At 37.2% G+C, this 24,975-nt stretch overlaps 3 protein-coding genes across 7 annotated transcripts; 2 read left to right on the forward strand and 1 right to left on the reverse strand.

Moving 5' to 3' along the window:
• The first annotated feature begins 627 nt into the window (after positions 1–627).
• On the forward strand, positions 628–10,101 carry LOC132202461 (ras-related protein Rab-3). 5 transcript variants are annotated; one of them, XM_059629390.1, is made up of 6 exons: positions 1,204–1,427; positions 2,184–2,527; positions 5,521–5,742; positions 6,576–6,694; positions 6,765–6,936; positions 7,696–10,101. In XM_059629390.1, exons 1-6 carry the CDS (start codon positions 1,373–1,375, stop codon positions 7,840–7,842), a joined length of 1,059 nt encoding a protein of 352 aa, XP_059485373.1. In that variant the 5' UTR covers positions 1,204–1,372; the 3' UTR covers positions 7,843–10,101. The 5 variants fall into 5 exon arrangements, with proteins under 5 accessions (XP_059485375.1, XP_059485373.1, XP_059485374.1 ...); XM_059629391.1 differs by having other exon boundaries at positions 2,190–2,527; XM_059629392.1 differs by lacking the exons at positions 1,204–1,427; positions 2,184–2,527 and adding an exon at positions 628–863.
• Positions 10,102–11,060: 959 nt separating this feature from the next.
• On the forward strand, positions 11,061–12,076 carry LOC132202257 (c-Myc-binding protein-like). Its single transcript, XM_059629054.1, has 3 exons — positions 11,061–11,217; positions 11,274–11,416; positions 11,478–12,076. Exons 1-3 carry the CDS (start codon positions 11,149–11,151, stop codon positions 11,668–11,670), a joined length of 405 nt encoding a protein of 134 aa, XP_059485037.1. The 5' UTR covers positions 11,061–11,148; the 3' UTR covers positions 11,671–12,076.
• Positions 11,936–24,342, reverse strand: LOC132202256 (spondin-2). The gene is made up of 7 exons (XM_059629053.1): positions 24,105–24,342; positions 14,544–14,755; positions 13,763–13,867; positions 13,375–13,554; positions 13,186–13,317; positions 12,901–13,129; positions 11,936–12,729 (listed from the first exon to the last, which is right to left on the reverse strand). The coding sequence occupies exons 1-7, from the start codon at positions 24,292–24,294 to the stop codon at positions 12,533–12,535; spliced, it is 1,245 nt and encodes a 414-aa protein (XP_059485036.1). The 5' UTR covers positions 24,295–24,342; the 3' UTR covers positions 11,936–12,532.
• Positions 24,343–24,975: the final 633 nt, after the last annotated feature.

The raw sequence follows: 24,975 nt of genomic DNA on the forward strand, positions 1-24,975 counted from the left end.
TGAAATTCCACTACAAAAATGATATTATTTAATAATAATAAAAAATATTTTTCCAGTAATTTCAATTTTCCTTAACATTTGATTTATGATTTGGGCAGAGAATGCCTTGTGGTGCACAAATAAGCTTTAAAAATGAGTTTGCAGCTGAAAAGTTAATTTTTAAAACATTTTTTAATCGTGAATGGATTATATGTATTTTTTTCCTCAATTAAATCAAATATTTGGTCAATTAGAGCCTCATTTAATGGAAACTTTGCTGAGGAAAATCTTAATGGTGAAATTAACTGCCATCATGATAATTTGCTCGCAATAAAGCATTCCGTTTTGAAGGCGACTTTTCACTTTCTCAAGTGCGCCGCGTAGGCTAAAAAGAGACGTTTTTTTACTCTTTCATGAACAACGTCTTCTTTTCTCTCCCTTGCGCTTTGACTGGCGGAGTCTCACGAGGGCGAATTTCAATGGCTGCCGAGCTTGCAGACTGGTGAGTGAGTGCATGTGTGTGTGTGTGTACGGCCGAAGCGAAAGAAAGCACCTGGGCCATGGAAGGAAAGGAAGGCTGCGCAGAAGTGGTGCGGGCGCGCGTATCGAGCGGCCCCGCCGACTCTCCAGCGTGCACCACCAGTGTGCGTCAGCGGCGCTCGGTGTTCGATCGGTTGATTCCACTCGTCGTGCCCCACAGTGAATAGGCAACCAGCAGAACTAACTCAGTCGATATCGTGGTGCCACCATGTTGGTGTCGATATTGTTGTCCTAAGTACACGTTTGCATCGCCGTTCAGTCCCGTTTTTCCTCACCGCCAATCGCGCTGATCGTCGCACTAATTCAGGCCAAGGACCCGCAGAAACGCAAATTCAGTTCGCAGGGTGAGTGCAAAAAAATAAATACAGACCTACTCCGATGACCCCCTTTTTCGACTGCTTCCCACCCTCCACGTTGTACCTTTTTTGTTTCATCCCTTTTTATATTCTTTTCCTTCTGGAATATAATTTCTTCTTCTGACGACCTCTTTTTGAGGTTTTGCTATTTTGCTTTTACGCGGGGGAAAAACGTGGCTTTTATATTTGTTACAAAAAACATGTGAGCGCCGTCGGAGCAATTTAATCTCGATTCCGGAAAAACACTTTTGGTGATGCTGATTAGGAAAAGGAAGTGGAGCGGGAGGAAGTGGTGTCCAGATAGCGCGAGGCTTCGAGCAAAATAAGCGCAGTCTGCCCGAGCCGCAGCGGCGCTGTCACATTTTCTTTGGCTCTCTGGGGAGATATCGAGCTGAAAGTGGTTAGTTGCCCCTGTGCCGATTGATTGGCTCTGCACTTGGCATAAACAAAGGGCGCGAGTGAATGAGCCGCTGTTGATCATCTCGGTGAAAGCAAAAATGGGCGACGACGCCGTTGCTCTCAGGGACAAATCCAACAACAGCAGCAATAATAGTAAGTTGATTAAAGTCCACATCTGACACGTCTATGGAATTCTCAAATCAAGCGTTTATTGTTGGAGATTCGCACAAAATGCGAGACTTTGTTCCAAAAATAATTCCTAATACTCAAAAACAATTTATTTCATCACAATACTGCAAGGAAAAATTAATTTCCTAAACCAACTTTGCTATTAAAAAAAAACAATTAAATAAGGAAGTAAAATTTTTATACAAATGTAAAGACAACCGAAAAAATAATTAAATTTTTTAATATACGCAAAATTTTAGTTTTATGAGGATAAAACTTTGCTGTTAACATTCTCAGCACATTTAAAAATTTCTGAACAATATTTTTGAATCAAAAAAATTATGCAAAATTTTAATTCAGTGATTTTTCATAAATTTGAAATTTAACCTGCTCATAATTTTGTCAAATGGTTTTTGTTAAATTTTAGGTCAGAATTTTGTAGGGTTTTCCTTCCTTTTCATGCCTCTTGCGCCACCTCATGGTCAAGAGAAACGTCCACCTATTCTAATTAACGGCGAGCGTCTTATCTAAAGTTACCAACGTGCTCATTAAAGCGGGCCGGATGTGTGACACATGCTCTTATAACAGCGCCGCGGCACAAAAGGGCGCTTGCTTTTATCGCTGCTCCAATGTTGTGGGCATGCAAGTCGTAGCAAACTGAAAGTTGTTGCGTCGCCTGTGTATAATGATAAATAATAATTCCGCCCAAGTAAGCAATTTGTACCTGACAATGGGCCAAAGTTGCAGCGTTCGACGGCGACGACTACGACTTTGTGATCGACCGCGAGAAACGGGTGACCCGGATGATCTCGATCGCCGACTTCCCGCCGGTGGCGCCCTTCGCCCCCGCACCTGCCGTCATCATCGAGGAGCACCCCGAGCCGCCCCCCTCGCCGAGGCCCCCGACGAGGCATGTTGCCGCCGACCCGAAAGTTCCAAAACCAAAGCCCAGACCGACGGAGGCCGAAAATGTGCCCAAAGCCGTGCCCAGAGACGGCGAACAAAAGACCAAACCCACGCTGAGCGCCGAACATCCGTCGAGGCGGGTCCGAAATCCAAAGTACACTCGAACCTACCCGTTGCCGGTAAATATTTGCCAAACGAGGAAAATCTGCTGCGATCCGACTTTCACTTCACTAATGCGCCAAAGGGACAACAAACAAGCCAATCTCCTGCTTGCAAATCTTCTTCGCAGATCCTCTTTTCTCCTAACAACTAACAGGAAAAAGACAACCAGCTCCATTGCAAACAAACATGTCTAGCAAAAATGAGAGGATTTTTTTCAAGGTTATAGGAACGCATTAGGCAGACTTTATTTAAATAATTTTAAAGAAATTAATAAAATTCTTTATACATGCAGATTGGGAAATTAAGTGTATAAAATAATAATCTGATCCATTCATTATTATTGTTTATTTGTTCAATTGTTACATCACATTGTTTATATTCAATTTTTGAAAAAAATTATTTGAAAAAAGAGGAATTGTTGGACGAAATGGCACCACCACTGGCAAGAATTATGCTAAAGCTTCCGAGGTAAAAAAAAACCCCATCCACCGCAGTGAGCCTCAAAAGCTAAATTAAATTTTCATCCTAAAAAAACTCTAACGCCCCTTTTCTATTCAGATATAAAATAAAAGTACAATAAGGTTTGCTGAAACTATGGTTATTTATGTAATTATAGCAATAACTATATAATTTTGTTGTGTAATTTTGTTTTTGAGGACTCTGAAGCTTTTCAATCAAAAAATATTTTGATTTTATTAATTGTAGACCTCCAAAATTAGTAAATTAGTTGACAAGACAACAATAAGTCAACCGAGGCCCAGATGGGGTAGTTTTTTTATCTCGAAAGTTTTTTAACTGCAGTTTGATCCAACAATTCCCTTTCTTTAAAACAAATTGCTTGTCAATAATTGAATTTAACAAAGTGGACGCATCAACGACAATAATGAAAAAAAAAATCAAATAGACAAATTTATAGCATTTAAAATTTTACTCGTAACTCGTAGCTTTTTAAAATGTGTGCAATTATCTTTTCTTCCTCTTTTGATAAAATTTCTCTTGAGTTTTTAAAGAAATATGTAAGCACTTATTCGCTTATTAAATATCCTGCCAGAAGCCACTAACAAGGAAATAATCCACTTCAGTCTCTAGAATAACAAGAAATTTATATAAAAAAGTCATCCACCGTGTTGCCGCCTTTTTCGCACACTTCCCAAACGCCAATTTAGCTGCAGACTCGCCACTCAATGAGCTTAAAAGTGAGTGGGCCAATTTCACGCTGCAGTGCAAAGAGCTGCGAGCGTTTTGCTTCTTAAGAAGGTCTCTCTCTACGCACACCCTCTTTCATTTCAAGTTATAAATTTTAAATGCATATTCAAAAAAAAAAATGAGTGCGAAATAAGAAGATTTGCGGAAAACACAGGTCGTGAGCTAATTTCAAATTCACCTTTTCTTCGGGGTTTACAAAGGCGCAAATCACAATAGGGTCTCGTTATGTTGCGCACACTCGAATATATGAAAAGCATTGCATTGCTAAACTCCGGCGTTCCCAGCTACCTGCTCTTGCCGTGCTAATTACTCCCGGCCTGGCTTTGCCTGCAGCGCTACTTTTTCCTCAGAAATGAGGTCAACACGAAAAGGGCGCATTATTACACACGAAATAAATGCGGCGCGTCTCACCGCGAGATGCCGTTGGCATCTTCGCCACTTCTTCGGAGACCAGCCCATCTCGGATTAAAAAGTTTCATTGTGCAGTGATGTGATTTGAACTTTTTTAATATAAACTTGCTGGGCGGAGAAGAGGTTCACAGGCCAAGTGGGCGAGACGAATCGAGGCTTAAATTAAGTACAGCTTTTGATAGGGTGACTCGATAAAATTTACGAAAAGGAAATTGAAGGAGATTGAATAAATTTTAGTCGTGACCAGCCTCAAGATTTAATTTTTAATTTAGTTAACAGATCAAATTATTAAGCTTTAGATAGTTTTAGAAATATTTGAATCATTTATTTCCAACGAATACCAAAAAAAAAAAATGCCAAAATAAATAATGTAATTTTTATTTAAAATAATTTTTTACCTTTGATTGGCAAAATAGAGAACTTACATATGTTTAAAATATCCCCTAAATTGCATCATTTTATACTTTTGTGTCCGCAGACTCTCTAAAATTTCTGATTTTTTAATTATTTTATATTTTATACTTAAAATTACTTCAGCAAATCAAAGTTAATACGACATGCGTGGAAATTCTCCTCCGCTCTGATTTCGCAGTCGTCCTCGCGAGTGGAATTCGTGCAGCCTTTAATGACGCGCGACCATTTCATCCCTCTCTCGGCGCATAGTGGGCGTTAATTGAGCGACTCGCCCATTCATGACTGCCGCGGCCCGGCGTGCGGGGGCGGCCGATTTTATTATTTTCTCGCCACTCGCAAATTATATAATTATGTTGACCGCGGCGAGATTGAACAAAGGGTGAACCGCGAGCGAAGGCTGTTTAAAAAGTAAGAGCAGCGCACCAGCACAGATACGGCTCGAGCCGCCGGTCGTGTTTCGGAGGAGAAATCAATAAAATTTACCCGCGACTCCAGCAGAGGCCCTCTCGGTTGCATTTTCCTCCGTCGGGGCAGACACGGTGCTCTTTCCTCTCGGCCTCCTGCGGTGCCGACCCTTTCCTCGACTTTGTCCTTACCAAAGGTAAAAACAAAAATCCTTCCAAGGGTCTCGCCGAGACTTCCGGCCCGGCCGGAATCCTATTTCGTCGTGAATGGCGGTTTCGAAATTTGCATTCGGACGTGACGTCAAACGTCACTTGATTGATTCGTTGTATAAAATTAACCGGTGTTATTTAATAAACCTGCCGGGCCGCTTATTTGGACGCCAGGGGTAGCATTATTATTATTTCTGTTTCGCTCCACGGTTGAATAATTTAATACATTAGAGCCGCTTACCTTCACTAATCCCCGTTCCTTCCCTCAGCTTTGCGCTCCTCACTGCTGCATATTTCATACCTGCCTCGTCCCCTGCAAAATATAAAACGGAAATAATTGTTTCTAATTTGTTTATTTTGAACAGATGGCTGGACAGGACCCAAAGTGGCAGAAAGATGCCGCAGACCAGAACTTTGACTACATGTTCAAACTGCTCATCATCGGCAACTCGAGTGTGGGAAAAACGTCGTTTCTCTTCCGGTACGCGGACGATTCGTTCACGTCGGCGTTCGTCTCCACCGTCGGCATCGACTTCAAAGTGAAGACTGTCTTCCGCCACGATAAGAGAGTCAAATTGCAGATATGGGTGAGATGTCTTTTATATCGACACCGGAAGCTGATTAGGGAGAAATCAGTCAGAAAAATCTGCCTTCCCAATCGAGTTTTCCCTGCCGAAGCATTATTTAAGTACCCAGTAAATGATTCGGTTATTTAAAATGGAAATTTTCTGGAGAAAGTTAAAACAATTATACAATAATGAGGTTCTTTTAAGAACGTTGACAAGGCGCACGCGTGTATCAACCTGTTACATAATTCATCTAATTAATTTGTGGAGTGGCCTCTCGTGATTATCTTTAGAATTTAAAAAAAAAAAATTATCATTATCTTTTTCCGTTACTAAATTCTTGTTAAATTAAAGTGGAAATATATTATAGATTCTCATTAAAAAAATGATGATAAATGGAATAAAAAATTTGAAAAGAATCATATTGGACGGATGTTTTGCCAGTTGCATAACCAGATATTTTTCAGGCGCTCAAGTCTTCGGGTAACTCTAAAAATTAATTTTTAATAAAAAAGTTAGAGAAAAATTAACCAAATATTATAGGAAAAAGAAAAATAGAGAAAATACTTGAAATGGGTAATTTTTATTCCTAACGAGAACATAACAAAAATTATGCCGTCATAAATTTTACCCTTCTACATAAATTCTATAAATAGAAAAATCAATAAATGGCTCATTTTTTTGATATCTGAATAATTTTACTTCTTGATTACATAAAATATAAATTTCGTGTCAATTCTTTCCGTCGCTTGTTTTATTTTGAGCTGATTGAATTAAATTGCACCAACGACAATAACAAGCGCGCTTGCGTGGAGCGAAATTAATTGGCTGTGTTTTTGCTTTGCCGGTATCAGGACACAGCAGGCCAGGAGCGTTATCGCACGATTACGACGGCCTACTACAGAGGTGCCATGGGTTTCATCCTCATGTACGACATCACCAACGAAGAGTCGTTCAACAGCGTACAGGACTGGTGAGCGATAAACAATAAACAACGCACTGACAGGTGCTGAGTCTGTTTTTCTTTTTTTCTCTGCGAAAAGGGTGACGCAAATCAAGACATATTCCTGGGACAACGCTCAAGTAATTTTAGTGGGGAACAAGTGCGACATGGAGGACGAAAGGGTCATCTCGTTCGAGCGGGGCAAGCAGCTCGCCGAGCAGCTCGGCATCGAGTTCTTCGAGACCTCGGCGAAGGAGAACATCAACGTCAAGGTAATTGGGCGCCAAATTAACGAGGCCAGATCAAATGGCCACGTGCTGCATCGACCTCCCTTTTCTCTTTGAGATTTACTTTCACCCTCTCATGCACGGGGTTGTTTATCGTGCACTTTTTCAAGTGCACTTGCGTCCTTCACCTCATCGATGAGCTTTTTTATTATTATCATAAATTTTATGGTTTGCTTTGATTGGAACTCAAAAGAACTGGTAATGTTCACTGAATTTAATGACAATTATTATATTTACCATAAAAAAAAAAATGAATTAAAAATACATTGGAACATTTTGTTAGTTTTATGTTTAAATTTTTTTTAAACGGTGGTTTTTCAAATTTGCTGATTTTATTTTTTTTATTTTTTTCTTCTCTACAAAATAGGATTTTAGACCGTGTCACAAACTCTTTGAGCAGTTTGTTTCTTAAAAAAGAAAAAAAAATCAACGAGAAAAAAGCCTGTTCCCTTTATTACCAAAATTATATGCATAAAAATATCTTAAAAATCATACATTTTCCTTTCAATTTATTTTTCATTTGTGATTTTATTTCATCAATTATAGTCTGTAATAAATTTAGAAAAAAAATTATAATCATTAAAAAGCCACAAAAGTATTATGATCTCAAAAATATAATATTCAGCTTAAAATTCTTTAAATTTTTCTTGACTGAAATTTTAAATCTTATTATACAAGTCCATTTTTTTCTGTGTTGAATCTGTGTCGTTTAATTTGAATTATTAACGCTTTTCCAAATTTCAGGCCGTGTTCGAGCGCCTCGTCGACATCATTTGTGACAAAATGTCGGAAAGTTTAGACACCGACCCGAACCTAATGAATGCTCAGAAGGGCACCAGACTCACGGAAACTAATCAAACTGGACCCCAGAGCCCCAACTGCAACTGCTAACTGTAAATAAATCAGCATGCTTAAAACAACCACTTCGAGCGGAGAACAAGAGATATTCTGCAGCCATCATTCTTCAAAGCAATTCCTTTATAGCTTAATTTTTTTATTCTGTAAAAAAATCATTCCTCGAAATTCATTTCGCACTCCATCTTAAATAATTAATTGCATCGCCTCTCGTTTGCGCGAATCGGTTCCAATCAGCATCAGCATATCAAGATAATTAATTTGAATTTTCTCTTTTTGTACATAAATGTTATTTTTTCGCTCCTTGGATTTGATCAAATTTTAAACCAATCAGGATATAAATATCTTATAAATCTATCAGAGGAGATGCGAAATTCTAGCGTGTGGATGGAGTTGAAAGATTCTTTTCTGGTCCAGAGCCAGAAGTCTGCAAAAATGCGGATGAGTGGACGAGTCTAGTCACGTTTCGCTCATGCAGGGTGTTTCCTCGTTGCTCGATTCGAAACCGAAATTGTAAAAACCAAACGAGTGAATCTCGTGCATGAGAATAATAACAATACGCAAAGTAGCAAGTTAGAGTAAAATGATTTGTCAAAGAATATATTGTTTGTTGATTTTTGGGAAAAAAGAAACGAGCCTCGATTATATTTTGGCGAGAGACTTTTTATGAAAATCGTTTACTATTAAATTTCGTTCTGCGCATAAATATTCCGCTGATATTTATGGGCGATCGAACAAACAGCGCCATGTGACCAAAGCATTGTAATTAGCACTAGTGTTAAGAAGAAGTGAGATGGGACGAACGAAACACACCGGACTAGATAGAATTATAGAGCGAGTGTCTGGTTGCGAGGCGAGATTTTTTTCAAACTTTTCTTTCGATCACTTATTCCGAAGCACAAATCGCGTTCCGGCTTCAGTTCCCATCCAATCAAATGCAAAAACCTATCGCTTGTATGTACATATGAAAAGCAAAAATCTATAAATTATAAATGTGTAATCGAAAGAAAGAAAGAAAGAAATAATTGCCGAATTTCTCAGGCGTGTATACTGCTGTATAAAATGATCGCTTTTCTTCACAAAAACACGCGAGTTTGCTGCGTTTTTCCTTGTATTAAAAAGTGAGAACAATTCTGGTCAAAAAATTTACATTTGCCTTGAAATTGGTTAAAAAAAAACATTATTCAAAGAGATAATTTTTTCTGATTTCTAACTAAATTGAAATTTTCGAACCTGTTTTTGAATGGCCTTCACTATTTGTTTGGACTTGCAAGCTTACACTTGGTGTCTGTTTGGTGTAAAACTGGATCTCGTTAATAATTGTGAAAAAGACGTAAATAGAATTATGCGAGTCTGTATGAGATGGTAACAGAAATAATATTTAATAAAACTTATGACGAAAGCAAGCGAGTTATTCAACGCATTAAAAGAGGAGGAATATAATTATGTATTTCAATTCAGTCAATTTGAAGGCACAAAGAGAATCGACATGAGGTCCAAATGCCTTATACTAGATCTTGTCTCCACTGAACTCTCATGAGATTAGTAAAAAAAAAAATGACACACACACTCGTACGGTTATTATTCTGTGTATAAAGTAAAATGTTATAATCCGAAATTCCAATCATGTTAAATAGTGTAATCGCAAATTTAAAAGAAGAAAAAACCAAAAAATAGAGGCAAAAATTACTATCGATGTTGAAAACGAGAAATAATTGCTGTGCAATCGACTTCACTACATACTTTTCATTTTTGGATATAAAAAATAATAGAACAAAAAACTCTCTTCTCTCAGGTCAACAGAGCCTATCATCGCTGATTGTTATCCTCTATTTAAATTAATCGATTGATTGACGAGAAAGTAATAACTCGACGCATAAATGTTGATTTTTCCGGGAATTGCGTGGAAAATTAATGAGACGTACCACGGGTCGAGGTTAAGGTCTCTGGCTGGGTTGTGTCCTCCGAATTCCGACGACGACGAGATGTTTCTGAAAAATTCCATCCACAAATTCAGTGTTTTAATCAATAAGGATGCGAAAACTCTTTTGCTACTCTCAAGAGAGCTCAATAAGAAATCTTCAATAATAGCTGTTGTGTGTCTCAAAGATGTTGCACCCCCTATAATTGTTATGTATTCATGCGAGGATAATTCAATTTTGTGTGTCAATTTATTTATTATCTTCTCCGGACGAGATTTTTCTTTTCAAACTGGTACTGGGCCTAAATAAATGCGACACTCGAGGACACGACCCCCGGAAATTTTGAATTTCAATGTCAAATCAGAATTCAATGTCATGACTTTGAAAAAGTGAGACTTTTTGCGAATCATCTCGAGATAAGTGTGGAGTTGAAATTTATTTTGGAGATTTCTGATAGATTTATGTAAGTAAATTTGATTTTTTTTTTATCAGTTGTATGTGTCCATCCAGATTGAACAAATTGTCTAGAATAATCCCGAATGTTGTTGTTATAAATGATGCTGGTTTCATTTCTTGCAAATTTTAATATCCATTTTAATCCGAGCAGAGTCACACTCAAGAGTTTATTACGATGAATACACAGTGAATTGCACGCATGTACTTAATTTTCGATTCTTTCGTGGTGTGAGATTTTATGCAAATTAGTTCTGCGACTAGAGACTCACCTTTGGCAGGGCCCACGGGGTCGGAAAGGCCCAAAACGAGGCCCAAAACGCAGCATAGTCGAGCTGCACCGCGACTTGTTTACAAAACACGACGTTGTGACGCAAAATAAATAAATTCTCCCCCTCCCTGCCCTGCGGCGGGAAATCGCGTTTTGGCCACGTTGGCGCCAAAAAGACCTCGAGAGGGTTCACAGAATACATAACGCAGGTTTCCGTTTTCTTGATTAATTACCTAGTTTGCGGTACTTAATTAATAAAGAGAGTCGCCCTTTAGACACAAGAAACACACAAACACACGAAGCATGTAATAAAATGAGACGAAAATAAATGAGAAAACGTGTAAGTGTATAAAAAAAAATTGCAAGCAGTACATTGTTGTAAGCGAACCTATATACATACGATTAAAAGTATATAAATATAATGATAAAATAATAAAAATCAAACTGGAAAAAAATTGCATTCATGCGAGAATTGTTTTTATTTACACAAAAATTCCTTCTTGGAACCAAATCCAACGCATGCATGAGAATGAAATAGGCGCGAATTCCGCGAGTGTTTTGCGCGCCAGAAGTTCTCGGCGCAAATTCCCACACCATTTTCACTTCACTCAGCAACAGGCAGTCGGTCGTCTCGCCCGTTGCAGCTTTCACGTCCCATTGTTGGAAATTCAAACGAGATTTTCGGACGGATAAATCATGGTGGGATCTCCCGTGAACAAACCCGGACACCCTGAGGAGGCGGCCGAGAAGAACGGAGCGCCCAAGGTGAGTTTTTGTCCCTGTTGTTGTGCAAGAATTTTGCTTAAAATTTTCCTCCAAAGTTGCTGCAAATCGAGGAGGACTCGATCGGCGTCGAGAGAGAACAATTCCGCGTTTATATGGAGGAGAAAGGCGTGATGGAGAGCTTGATCAGGGCCATGACCGAGCTGTTCCTCGAGGAGAACAAGCCTGAGGACCCTTTGGAGTGAGAATAAATCTCAACCTTGATTTATAATGTATTTTTTTAATTTTTTCTTCTCTTGCAGCTACATCAAGTCCTTCCTGATTGAACGCCACAGGCCAGAGGGGGATGTGAGTGTGCTCAGGACGGATTTGCGTGAGGCCAGGGTGGAGATTTCTAAGCTGAAGAGGAAGGTGGACCAACTGTCCAGCAGGCTGGACAAGTACGAGGCTGTCGACGAAGAGTCGGACGAGCGCCACAAAAAGCCTGCTGAGTGATCCGAATTCATTTAGGGAAACTAAATTTTACGCTAATCTCAAAAATTATATTCTACGCCGTTAGTTTTAAGTTTCATTTCCTTTTTCCATCTGCATGGTGGAATTAAAGGAAAAGGGTCCAGACTGAAATGTTATAGTGTTGTAAAGAATTCTAATTTATTATAGGTTACAGAGACAATCTATCTAAGTTGAAGTACATAATTAATCAACTTCATTATTGTTTTTGTTTGGGTGTTAAGTTTCAATGAGACTTGATTAATGTTCATAATAGTTTATTTGAGAGTTTATTTCACGTTGAAATACAGTGGATTCAACTTAAATGTTTTAATTTAATTAAAGTCCTGTAAAAAACACAACAAGGTCTGAAAACAATAAAAGCTCAAAAAGTACTACAAAGTTGATTTTGAATCAAAAATTCACCAAAGATTAAAATTTAAAATTACATTTTATGACATAAAATCAGACTTTAAAAATTGTATTTCCATTTACATTATTTATTTAATTTGACAAAAATCCTTGCGGTTTTATTAATCCAGTTATTAGTAGAAACATAAATAACCTGTAGCTAATTTGTTTAAAATTCTATTTTACACACAAAATACACAATAAACAGTTACACAGAAAATGCGGAAAAATTTGTGTTCAGTGGAATATATGCATGTTTTCGTCCAGATACAAGAAGTCGTCAATCCCTAATGCGAAATTTGTACAACTTCTCTCACCCCTGTGCACCAGGGTCGTATACAATCTCAATTATGTATTTTTCTCCATTTCTCCAGACTGCGCCAATTTATTTTTTAATTGTGACTTTGGCAGTCCTCGAAAACACATCAGTCCTGATTAAAATTCCCATCGCTGGCCCTTACCAGTTGAAGTAGCCTTTTGGACACGAGCGGGCGCTGCCGCACCACTTGGCCTCTGTCAGCGGAGGGCAGGGGCTTCCACCTCGGCGGGCGTGCTTCGTGACGGTGCGTTTCCTCTGCGTCTCGCCAATGCCACATGACCTTGAACAGGGCTCCCAGCTGCCCCAGTCACTCACTCGACAGTCCCTTGGTGGCCCTGCCAAAAAAATTAAAGAAATAATAAAAATTCAAATTTGATTTTATTTTTATCGTAAATCATAAAGTTAAATTTTAATTATTTTTGCTATTCTGAATATAAATAATTATCCTTCTTTTAGGAAATTGTTCAGTTTAATTGTAAACAAATCTGATGTAATTTAAATCTTACTCAATTTGTGAGCGTTGGCGTTGTTTAAATTGCCGATCATATTTTTCTTCATCCTCCGTCTGCTTTGGTGCCTGTGCACGACAACCACTTCATTTCCGTCATCGATTCCATTATTTTCACTGACGGCCGAGAGAGAAGAATTACTCTTCACCGCAGCTCTGTGCAAAACGCTTTTTGCAATTGCCGGAGGGGCGACAATTGAGTCTGTGTTCCCCACAGCGGCCTTGACCTTAAAAAGCGACAAAATTTTATTAAAATTCTTTCTCTTCTTACATTGTGATGTACCTTTTTGTTCACATCTTCATCGACGTCGTTGCCTCGGTCGACGGTGGGCAGCTCGGAAATCTTGATGACCTCGTAGTGGCTCTTGTCGGGGTTCTTGCCATCGAATTCCTGCGCCAACTCGTACTCTCGCAGCTGCTCAGGGAAATTAACTAATGAGAGATGATGCGAGACACCGCAAGAATGCATCACCTTTACAAACTGGAAGAAGGCGATGGCCGGCAGCCTCTTCAAGAATGGGTAATGAAAAGAGCCTGCCGGGTGAGCCGGGTATGTGTTGGTGATGCGGAACACCACGCCTGCAGGCTCCGTCGCCCAATTCGGGGCGGTGAATGTAAAGCCATTGTCAGTTCCGGCATCTATGGGGTCCAACTAAGGGGGACAAAATTATTTTGAATTATTCAAAACGAAGAATTGAAATTATTAAATTTTAAAAAGTATTTATAATTTTAATTTTGGCAAGATGGAACAAACATTTTTACTTTAATAAGCTTCTCATTTTTCTTTCTAATTTTTTTAAATTGTAAAAAAATTAAATTTTTTGATTTGATTAGAAATGGAATTTAAATTATTTGCTTGCCTCCAGGGTCAGCGTGTCAATCCACTTGCCGTCGTTGCATAAATCAAAGCTGTCCACTCCAATGAACCAGTCTGGCGACGGCACTATCCGAGTCATCAGGGAAACCTGCGGCGACACACCAACGCCAATGTGTATTAAAATTTATATGCGCCTCACATACACTCAAAGCCTCTCTTGCAATCAAAAGTGACTTTCATTTTCCGCGAATGTGCCCATAAAATACCCACTCAACAGTGAGTTAAACAGATTCAGAGAGACTAAGCTGCTTGTAATTTACGGACGAGCAACATTCGATTACTCTTTGTAACGAGCAATAAAGCTTACAGTGCAAATAAATTTACAAGATTTATTATCTTTCTCATATATTGTACATTATTCGATCCCGTACACACTGTAAACTCCTTCATTATTTACTGCACTGCTTGCTTCACTTTACAAAAAAAATAGTTTAATTTAATTTTAGTCAAGTTAAAAAAGTGATGATTTTAAAAAAGGTTTAAAAGAAATTGAGCCAAGGAAATTCAACCTAGGAAATATTCTGAATATCTTAAACCTTTTTATTTTTAATTCATCACTCTTCACTTTTCCTGAACTTAAATCGAATGAATGTTTCGCAATGGCTTCCAATTTTTGAGAAGATAATTTGTAAATAATTCAATTTTTTACTTTAAACACTTCAAAACCGTGTAATTGTATCAGAAATTTAATTAATTTTGCTTGTTAAAAAAAGATTTTTTTTCTTATGTGGAGAAGTTTTCCTCTCTCGATATTTCAAGTTTACCTTTGAGTGATTCCCGTCGAGGAAGAACTTTGCTTCAACCGTGCCGGCACCTTTTGTGATAGGAGGAGCGGCGAACTCGTCGTAAACACCCCTGGCACCCTGACTCTGCGCGTCCAGCAACTCGGAGCGTCCGGTCTCGGCAAACATCCTCACGCCCGGAGACGCTTTTTTGCCGAGTTCGAACAAACTGAAGCTTGAGTCGTGCGTCCTTCCTGCAAAACAAAAATAAGCATAACCATCATCACAGGCTGCCGCTGACAAATTTTGCAAACATGATGTCTAAAAATATGTGAATGTTCCGCAAATTTCAAAACCGTCATCTCTGTTTACAGCTTGCACATCACAAGTGTAGACTAATGTGTCAAAAAGAGTTGTTCATATTTCATTTTTAATTTTTTGCTGTGAATAAGCTCCTTTCACTTAAATCCATCAAAAAGAAAATTTGTAATGTTATAACTAAATTCGCATAAATTTTTGCATTTAATAATATCTTGACAAATTAAAAAAAAAAAACTATAATATTATCAAAAAACGCCAATTTTTCAACATATATTCTTTAAAAATAAAAGCTAGCATACAGCCGCAAATAAACAATGTAAATGTACGTATTGCCATTAAAAAATTGACTCTAATCTCTTTGCTGTAAAGTGAGTTGTATTTTAACACTTTCAGAAGCGTCGAAAATTAAACTCTGAATAATTTAAGTTCATCTCTTTGATCGCGTTCTGTATAACATGTACGTATATGTATGCCATTGGTGTTTCAACGAAAATTTTTTCATTAAAAATATTAAATTTAATCAAATTTTACGAATCAAATTTCATGCCTTATTTCTCACTAAAATTAAATTTTCACAAAGTCTGGGTGTGCTAAAAAATTATAAATGAACTATAAATTTCTTATTCGTGCAATATAGTTATTATTACAGAATGTTGATATGATAAGTAGCTGATATTGGGGGAGATTAATAAATAGGCTAAGCTCAAGCAGAATAAATGATATCCCGAGATAACTCCAAAGGGTTAAAATTTATTACGCTTTTCGCAGCCAACAAGTTGTTAACAGCCCATTTTTAGGTGACCTCTATTGCGGATCCAGAAATGCGATCGGGTTTTTTCGATTGAAATTTTATTCAACTAGATGTCTCATTTCGTTTGTGTGTTCAAAGGGATCGGCAGACAAACGATGCCTATTAAAATTTATCTGGCAGCGAACACCGGCCGGCGTTTTTCGACTTTCGACGCCTGTTGAGCAAGACACGGGCTCGTGTCATTAAATCAGTCGCAGCCTTATTTCGTCTCGCGTTTATTTAATCGAACGACTGGCTCGTCTGTGTGTTCGGACTCTCCAGAGACATCACCGCGAGAATGGAAAAGAGAAGAAAAGTCGAGGTTCGCTCTCGGCGCCTCCGCGTCTGCCAACTTCTCATCACTCGATTTGCGATGGTTTCGTTTGAAGATATGCGAGTGCAGCAATGGGTGTTTTGCTTTTGCTCTTTCAAGGCCGACGCTAATTTTGAGCTGCAAATAAATGTGCAACAACTTTGCTCCGATTGATGTGCTCTTCTTTGCTTGCACGCCAATCGCCAGACAAAAAGCGAAGCCAGAGAGGTGCGGAAAGGCAAGTGATTGATCGCACACATCTCTCGCACTTGCAACACGTAAATAATAGAATTTCCTTTAGAACTTCTCTTTCAAATTCAACCTCCAAAGTTTAAAAAAAAACGTATTTACTAATTACAAAAGCTCCCTGCAAGAACTGAGTCGTGAAAAATTCGATTCAAACTTGCTTTAAAAACAAGATAACTAGTTTTCTGACCACCAGATAAACACACAAAAAGTTTAATTTTTCTTTTGCAAGTTACTAGATATTTACCTGTCAATAACAAGTTTGTTTTTCAATAAAAAAGAAGCAAAAAAACGCTTGAAAAAATGCTAGAAGAAAAATAATTTTAACTTTTCGTGGTTATTGTGTCTTATTTAAGATTAATCAAGGTGAGGGTGATTAATTAATACTTTGTGTGTGGAAGTGCTACGTGAAAATCCTAGTTTTCATTCAACCAGAAACTTCCTAAATAACCCCTGAGCACATTCCCATGAGCCATTTTGATGGAATGATAAAAAATGTAATGGGTCTATTATTCAATAATTGGATGTAGGATAAAACCAACTTATCTTATCTAACAATTAGAAAAAAACAATAGTTATTATTTATAATATATTAAGCGAGCTACAATTTTATTTTGAGTATAATTTAACTTATGCCTTTCAATTGATTTCTTTCACAAGAATCTTTTTCACTCTCGACCATCAGAGAGATAAATTCACATTTTCTCTTAATATTAACCAAGTGAGTATTTCTTTGAGCTTTATTATTGCAAGTTTTTATATCAAGAGCTTATAAATTATAAGTTTGGCATAAATCTCGACTGGCACAAAAGTTTCTCTAAACCCTTTTTAAGACGATTATAGAGTCTAGAAGGTTTCTAACCTTTCGATTCGAAGGCGCGGTGGCGAATTTACAATTTGGGCTAATCCGATTGACTCATCGGACGGCTCGCCGGCGCGCAATAAACCGAGAAGGGAAACCACAATAGAAGCAGGTTTTGCTCGCGGGATGAGCACCATCCACCCACCCACCCGCGCAATTATCGCGGCGAAGACAAGCAACAATTAGGAGGCGAGGTCGCCGCGCCAATAAAGCGCGAAATGTGCCTCGCAAGCACCGCAGGTTTCTTTCTTTGCTTCTCCTCTCGAAAGCGCACGTTTTGTTATTTTTGGCGGCGCATCTGCTCTCTCGGCCGCGCGTACGTGCTCAATTTCCCTCTGTTGTTTTAACTTTTTTCTGCCTTTATGTGCCGCTTTTCGATCGCTCGCGAGACTTCTATTTTCAACTTTTCTCCAGAAAGATTCGTCGATTGTTCTTTTGGCGCTCTTTTCTGCCACTCTGCGCCAAAATTTGTGTGCTTCGTTCGTCCTTCGTCTATCTATCCATCGGAAGATATAAAGATCCCATTGTGACTCATTTGTTTTTTAGTTGGTTGGGCAAAAAAATAAAGAAAAGTGAACAAAATTCATTTCCCCCGAAAATTGCATCACCATTGTATGATTGACAGAATTGGAAATAGTTTAGCATTTTATATAAATCGCGGCGTTTGATTATAAGGTCTAGCAGAAAATTTTTGCAGATATATCTTGCTTGATGCCAAAATAATGTTTATTCTGTAGAAGAAAAGCAAAATTCATGCTCTAAATTTATGTAAAATTGGGAATTGCTGTTTCTATTTACAATTATTGCGTTTAATTTTGTTAATATTTTGTCTCATGAAATTAAAAAACCGATTTAAGTGAAAGTAGGACTTGGAGCTGTAGAGCTTCAGACGTAAAGTTGGGGCATAATTTATTAATTAGATTTACAATTTTGAAAGCCATTGCTGAGGTTAGGTTCTTAAGGTTGTTTATATCATTGAAAGTTACGAATAATTGATAATTTCTCAATTAGTTTAATTTTGAAACACTTTTACTTTCAATTTGACTCTTATGAATTCTAGTACCTCATTTTCTCCCAATGTAATTTATATTTTTCCTAAATGACTTGTTTTGATTTAATCTGGATGGAATAAATTAATTTAAATAAATATTCAATCAATTCAGTCAATTCAGATGCAAAAAATAAGTGGAAGTCTACCATTATTATTATGTTGCTTATTGTCCAATTTTTACGTCACATAGTTTTCATTATAGTTTTCCATTTTTTTTTAATGAATTTATTTAAAAAAAGGATTAGTTGGTCAAAAAGGCACCACCAACCAGCGATAATTTTGATAAAACCAATTTTGCCTCGCACCAATGGAAATTTGCGATTCATGCTCATTATGATCTCAGAGCGGGTTAACGAGCGAGCGTGTTGATCTCCCACGCTCAAGCAAAGTGAGAAAAATGGAATGTTAATAAGCGGCTCAATTGAAGTAACTCGAGAGGAATAAACCATTTGTCTTGTTAATTGTAATGGCGTGTTTTTATTAAGCGGATCTCGTATATGCACTTTTTCTTCCCGCAGAGTGCACGAAGCCTTGACACTTTTTGCCTTGGCCTTTTCTCACACTTCTTCTTGCTTCTTAATAAAAAAAGCAGATTGAGGCGCGTGCGACGCCTTCGAGGGATGCAACAATGCTTCACACATTTTGCTCGTCATTCTTCATCGCCTTCCGGGAACCACGAAAACAAAACATATAGAGAGACAGATGCGGTTCCCGCAATCGGATTTATTAGTTGTGAAGTGGTCCGCGATAAAAGTGAGGAGGGCTTTTAAGTTTTGTCGCGCGGCTCGTAAATGTGTTTTATTGCGGCTTCTGCGTGAGTGACACGTTTTGCGTGTGGGACTTTTAGACACACCTTTTTTACACTCCTTTAAAAAAATCCGCTTTAAATGAAATTTAAATATAAAATTCAAAAATATTTCAACACAAAGCTTCTGATATGGAAATGTTCAAATTCGGTCATTTATTAAAAAAAAAAACTGCAATTTAATAAGGCCCAAAAAGAAAATAGTTTCCTGAACCGTTTCCAATAAAAATGAATTAATGTATAAGTTGATGCGTAACTATATATATCTTTATAATATAATTTGCTAACTTGATTGGGGTGCTATGAGCTTTGGTTGATGAATTTAAAAAAAAATTAATTTGCCAAATTTTGAGTAAATTGATAATTAAAGACAATTCAAAAATTCATTCCTCCAAATAAATTGAATTTATCTTATGGTGTCGCTGTCACCGTGGAATTTAGTCAAAAATTATCATCAACATTAATCAGGCGGTTTTTTTTTAGCAGAATCCCTTTCCTTGATTGATTTGTGTCAAAATTATGAAGCCATCCTTAAAACTGTAATTAAGAGGCGGAATGTTTTTCTCATACATGAGTTATTGGTCAATGAATAGACAGGTCGGCCTCAGATTGCTCAAATCTTTCATTCATCCAAGCAATAAGCAGTGTGCCGGCGAGAGTTTTAAACCCACGGCTCCAGAGTCAAGTCGGCGTGTTTGCCTTCCAAAGAAAAATAATGCGGTCGGCGAACCCTGCTTTTTGCACTGCACGTGTACCAAATTTTCGCTCAATTGCTTTTAATAAATTTATAAATAATATTTCTCAATTTATTCCGAGCGTCCCACCTGCTTGCAATAAGAATCTTTCCGTTTTATTTTTCCTTTCGGCCGATTGCAAATTTTTTTCAACAAAGCAGGGCGTCAGCCAGTCTGGCACGGACTGATTGTTTTTCTTTCGCACGTTTTGTGCCGCAGTCGGAACGAAAACAGAAGGTGCGCGAATGTTGTGCCAAAAAATCGCGGCGTCGCATTCAATGTTATTTGCCAAATAAACTGCAGACTGCTTTTTTCACGTCGTAAATGAGTCAAGTCGCACCATCCGCGACCACCTGGCTCTCGCGGGCCGGAGGCCAAGTGTGTGGTCCTCTTCCGTAAAGAAATAGAAAAAAATTAATAAAATAAAAACCCAAACACAGCCAAAATAAATAAAAAGGAAATGCATCGAGATGATGAGATCGGACTTGTCCTCGTTGTGAAAATTGTTTTTATTACAAAAAAAAAATGGCAAGACCTTTCAATTGCAAGTCTATTTTATAGCAATGCAATATGGTAAGTTATACTAATTTTAATTACTGAAAAGTAATAAATGAAAGTAAGTAAGTAAGTATGAGTACAAAAAAATAAAATTATGTGCAATATTTATTTTTTTAGCAATTGCTATTATCCATTTTTTTATCCTTCTTATCAATATACCTATGATAAACTCAAAATGTATTTATTTTTATTCTCAGCACAAAACTTACAAAGGAAAATTTTTAAATAACTATAAAATTAAACAAAATAAATAAAAAGCGCTAAATTAGTCTATATTGTTGTAAGGACTTGATTTTGAAACTCCAGAATTTACCTCTTATCCAAATTTTCAATTGAAACGCGGACAATAACAACTACATTCTTTGAAAAATTGTATATTTATTCTTAGAAATTCTTACTAACTAAAAATTGCAATTAAAAAAGACAAATTTTTCGTAATTATAAAAAATAATAAAGCCTTATTTTGTATAATAATAAATAATTTTTGTTGAGTACTTTTCGACAATTTATTTTAACTATTAACTGAATGACGGAAGTGTGAGCGATGGGAAATAATTTACGTTTCTAACGAAGCAACGAAAAAAACTTGGTGAATCAATTCCTTCTTCCGCTTGGTCCGCCGCGTGTGTCCGAAACACGAGCTGCGCTTCCTGCTGATGGCGGCGGCGGCAGGTCACAAAGCCGCGGATATTTACTGCTTTCTCCGCAGTTGTTAACCTTGGAGGGTTTCGCACGCGCAGGTGTGTCCATTAATTTATTCGCGGCTGGGGCGACCAGATGGACCCGCGAGATTTATCAAGAGCAGATTTTCCGCACGGGTTATCGCGCGCGATTTCGTGGGTGGAGCTGCTTAATTTGCATTTCACCGCGCCTTCACCGAAAAATGTTATTCGGCGAGGAAAAAATTAACGGCACCGTAAGCAGATCAAAGGGCGAGTTTGTAAATCAGCGTCGCCGTGCATTTATTTTTCCACCCAGATGCCGCGAATTCCCTTCATTGTTTGCCGGCCTAGCTGGGTTCAAGGATGAAAAAAAAATTATTTTTTCGCCCAGCAGCAGCCGAGTGATAAATCGCTTCATTTCGCACGAGGAAACGTGCATTATAAAAATATTATTTATTTCTTCTCTCTTTTGATATTTATTAATAACGAGAGAGGGAGATGAATTCGCGCTTAATTTAAACCTTTTTGGCGTGATTGATCGCGCTCGTGTGCTTCCTACGACGCCGCGTCGTGACCGGTCGATTTTTCGAAACTCATGCCGAGAGAGGAAAAAGAAAAAAAGGTCGCGCCAGAGATCGAGCCCAAAGTGTTTCGCTCGTCGCCTCGTGTGCGAGAAGCAAAAATAATATTTGGAGCCGCGGCTAACGAGTGTTAAGAAAAACTCAAATATGAGCAGAGAGTGGGCGACTTTAAAAAAAAATCTCGTCTGTGTTGTTTCTGTTACAGAAAGAGAAATATTGGAAAGAGGCTTTTGAATGTTATGAGTCTGCATAAGTGTTTATTTTGCCATAAACTCAACACACTGTGAATCAGCAACAATATTATCTGCGCAGGATTGCAAAAACACGTATAAATTAAATCCAAGGGCTTCGGCATTGTTTAAAAAGGTCCTACATACTTTTTCGTTGAAATATAGCATTTTTAGTTTTATAGATAAAAAAATAGCTTCGATAAATAATATTGTCAAAAATCATTTTCAAATTTTTGAATATTATAGGATTGCAATGGTGAAATTTTAATGGATTCAGAAAAAAAGAATTAACTCATCAGCCTAATTGTAAGCGAGTTTTTATAAACAAAGCTTTGAAATAAATATAATATATTATGTAAATTTTTAATTTAGTTTGATATTTATAAATTTCTTTTTTCATTAACGTTTATATTTAATCTAAAAATTTACTATTTCAATAATATTATACAATATTATTGGTATTCTAAAAGATATTTTCTATTTTGGAACAATTGTCTCTGGTGTTTGCCAAAACATCAAGATAATTTTTCTTTTCAATTGGTCTGAAAAATTTTCAGGGGCTCATTGCTCACATTTATTGAAGTGAAGTAAATATTAAAAATTAAAATTTAGCGGCAGGTGAAAGACAAAAATGCATATTTTACCATGTCACATCAAAATAAGGGCTGTCAATTAATCCTGGACTCATAAAAACAAAAGTATGCAAAGAATAAGAAAAATTATCTCCCGATTTCATAATAATAAGTTGTAGTTGAAGCTAAAAGTTGCATAAACTTTCATGCAATGTAGATAATTTAAGAAACATGGCATTAAATTAAGCTTTGTTAAAAAAATTATTTTATGGGCGAAATAGGTGCTTATTTAGGCGATTTTATTCAGCTGATATATAGATGACAAAAGTTGATTACAGTTAAAAAAAGTTGAAAAGACCAAATTATGTGTTTGGAGCTGTTTTATGGGAGCAAATTTGTTAAATGGAAAACTCGCCTGACAATTAGTGATTTTAGCTGAAATTTAAAAACAAGTGGTGCTAAATGATGGAAAAACTCAAAATAGAATAATTTTGTGTTACTATTTATAAAAAAATAAGTGATTTATTGCAATGTCAAATAGGTGATTCCAATTTTATCTAGCAAAAGGTATATTTGTCTTCTACATCATTCTGCATTTTAGTTAATTTTCAACAAATATCTATTTTCTAATCCCTGGATGAAAATAACAATTATTTTTAATTGTTAAAAGGCTTTCTTGTATTTGTCTATTTTTGTAACATTTTGAGTAAAGCCTTTGTATTTATATTCAACATAAGCTCTCGCTCCTGTTTTTTTCTCTCATTTTTGATGCTTTTAAAACATTCGTATTTTTAAAAGCGCCGGCTCGCTCGCACTGCACCCGCGGGACTAATACAATTTTGGCGCCCATTCTCGCATCTCATTCTCTCGCGCGGCTGCACGTGTAATTGTTTTTCCGCGCGTCGACTGATCTCGCGGGAGGCGTCCAATCTAATATTAAGAGTCGCGTTTTCTGGTTGAGTGCCAGCGCTAGGTGTGCGCGTCTCGGTCGCGTTGCGCAATTTCAATTGGACCAACGAACGGACCAAGCGCGTTCAAAAGCATCAAAGGGTGTCTGGGGAGCGGTTTCCGCTGCTTTATTTAGCACTTCCATCAAAACTTTGTTTAACAACAGCCACCCTTGGCAAATTTCAATACGAGCGAGAACGTTTAATTATGAAATGGAGGCAGAGAGTTTGTGGGGCGAAAAACCGGTTCGCCCAGCAGATAAAATTATAATAGTCAATTTAAAAGCAATTTTCTTGGTGAATTGCAGAATATGAATAATTAAAATTATTACATAATATTTTGTTTTGACCTTTCAAGACATTCTATAAATTTTAATCAAATCATGTTACCACAGCTAAAACAACCTAACGCAAACAAATCTGAAGGAAAAAATTTTAACTTGAATTGATTTGAAAATTTTTCTAAAATCTTGCATTAAATAAAATTTGAATTGAATTTTCATCGTCAATTTAGAAATGGCATTATTTTATTTTGAGTTTTAATATGTTTAAATTTTGGATAAATTATTAGCCGAGCCTGAGATAAAATGAGGATCTGAAATCTTAAACCCTTAGAGAAAAACATCTCATCGTTATGCCGCCCAGCTGAATTAATTAATCAACCCACCAAATAAGCAATGAGTTAAAATTAAAAATAGTTTTAAAAATTGAAAATAAATTTTGAAATAAAAAAAAAAAAACGCCAAAAATAGATCATGTAATGTAAAAACAATTTTAAATTCTTTATTCATGTAGAGTTAAGATCATTGAAAAAGGTAGCTTTTTTATAATTTTCCAACGAAATATGAAATTTTTAGTGCAAAACTCTTTAGAAATTAACCATTGCTGGAACAATGGTTTTTGTTTTTTTAAGTAATGAAGAAAAACTCACCTATGGTCTTGGACCACTGTGCAGGCGGTCGCCAGTCAGGGTAGTGTTTGGGGAAGGTGTCCCTGGTCCAGAAGGTGCTCACCACCACCTTGTAGATGGTCAGCTTGTCGCCGGAGCAGGTGTGGCCGCCGTCGGCAGTCACGACGGCCATCAAAGTGGCCGCGACCAGCAGCAACAAGCCTCGCTCCATCTCTCGCAGGCTGGAGCACGTCTGGTGTGTTGGTCTGCGGCGGGCTGTGCTTTGGTCTGCCTCGGATGGAGTCGAATGAGGAAGGGAGGATTTGCAAGGAAAGAGAGGAGCGCAGCAGCCACCGCTCGCGCGGGGAGGGCAGGGCGCAGACATGTTTCGCGCTGCCTCATCACAAATTAAATTTGATTGATGAATTTTAAATTAGATAATTTCATTTAAAATTATACACAAAATACTTCAAACAACAATAAGAAAATGAATAAAGGATATTTTCACTGGCTGGTAGTTGTGATACCCTTTTCGCTCATTTTTTCTTCCAATTCAATTTTTTTCATCAGAACTTGAGTAGAATAAACAACAATGATAATAATAATTCACCAGTACTCCAAACGATTAATGTGCTTACAATGCATTTTTGCGTTTGTTTTATCAGTTAAACCTGAACTACTTATCTCATTACTGAACATTATTAAATTTTAATTAAATCAGAGGAAAATTAAAATGTTAGTTGGGGAAATTTTATATCTTTTCTTCTTCTTCTTCCAAAACAAAACCAGGGTCAACTATTTCTGTCTAAAATGAGCACGATTTATTCCCAGTAAATGCGCATAAGTCATAAGGATTATTTATTTATTTATTCTATTCATAGCCGTATATCTTTTATTGTCTTAGCTGCTGGTC

The sequence above is a fragment of the Neocloeon triangulifer genome, unplaced genomic scaffold (genome assembly GCF_031216515.1).
Source record: "Neocloeon triangulifer isolate White Clay Creek 2 clone unplaced genomic scaffold, ASM3121651v1 ptg000015l, whole genome shotgun sequence".
NCBI classification, from domain to species: Eukaryota; Metazoa; Arthropoda; class Insecta; order Ephemeroptera; family Baetidae; genus Neocloeon; species Neocloeon triangulifer.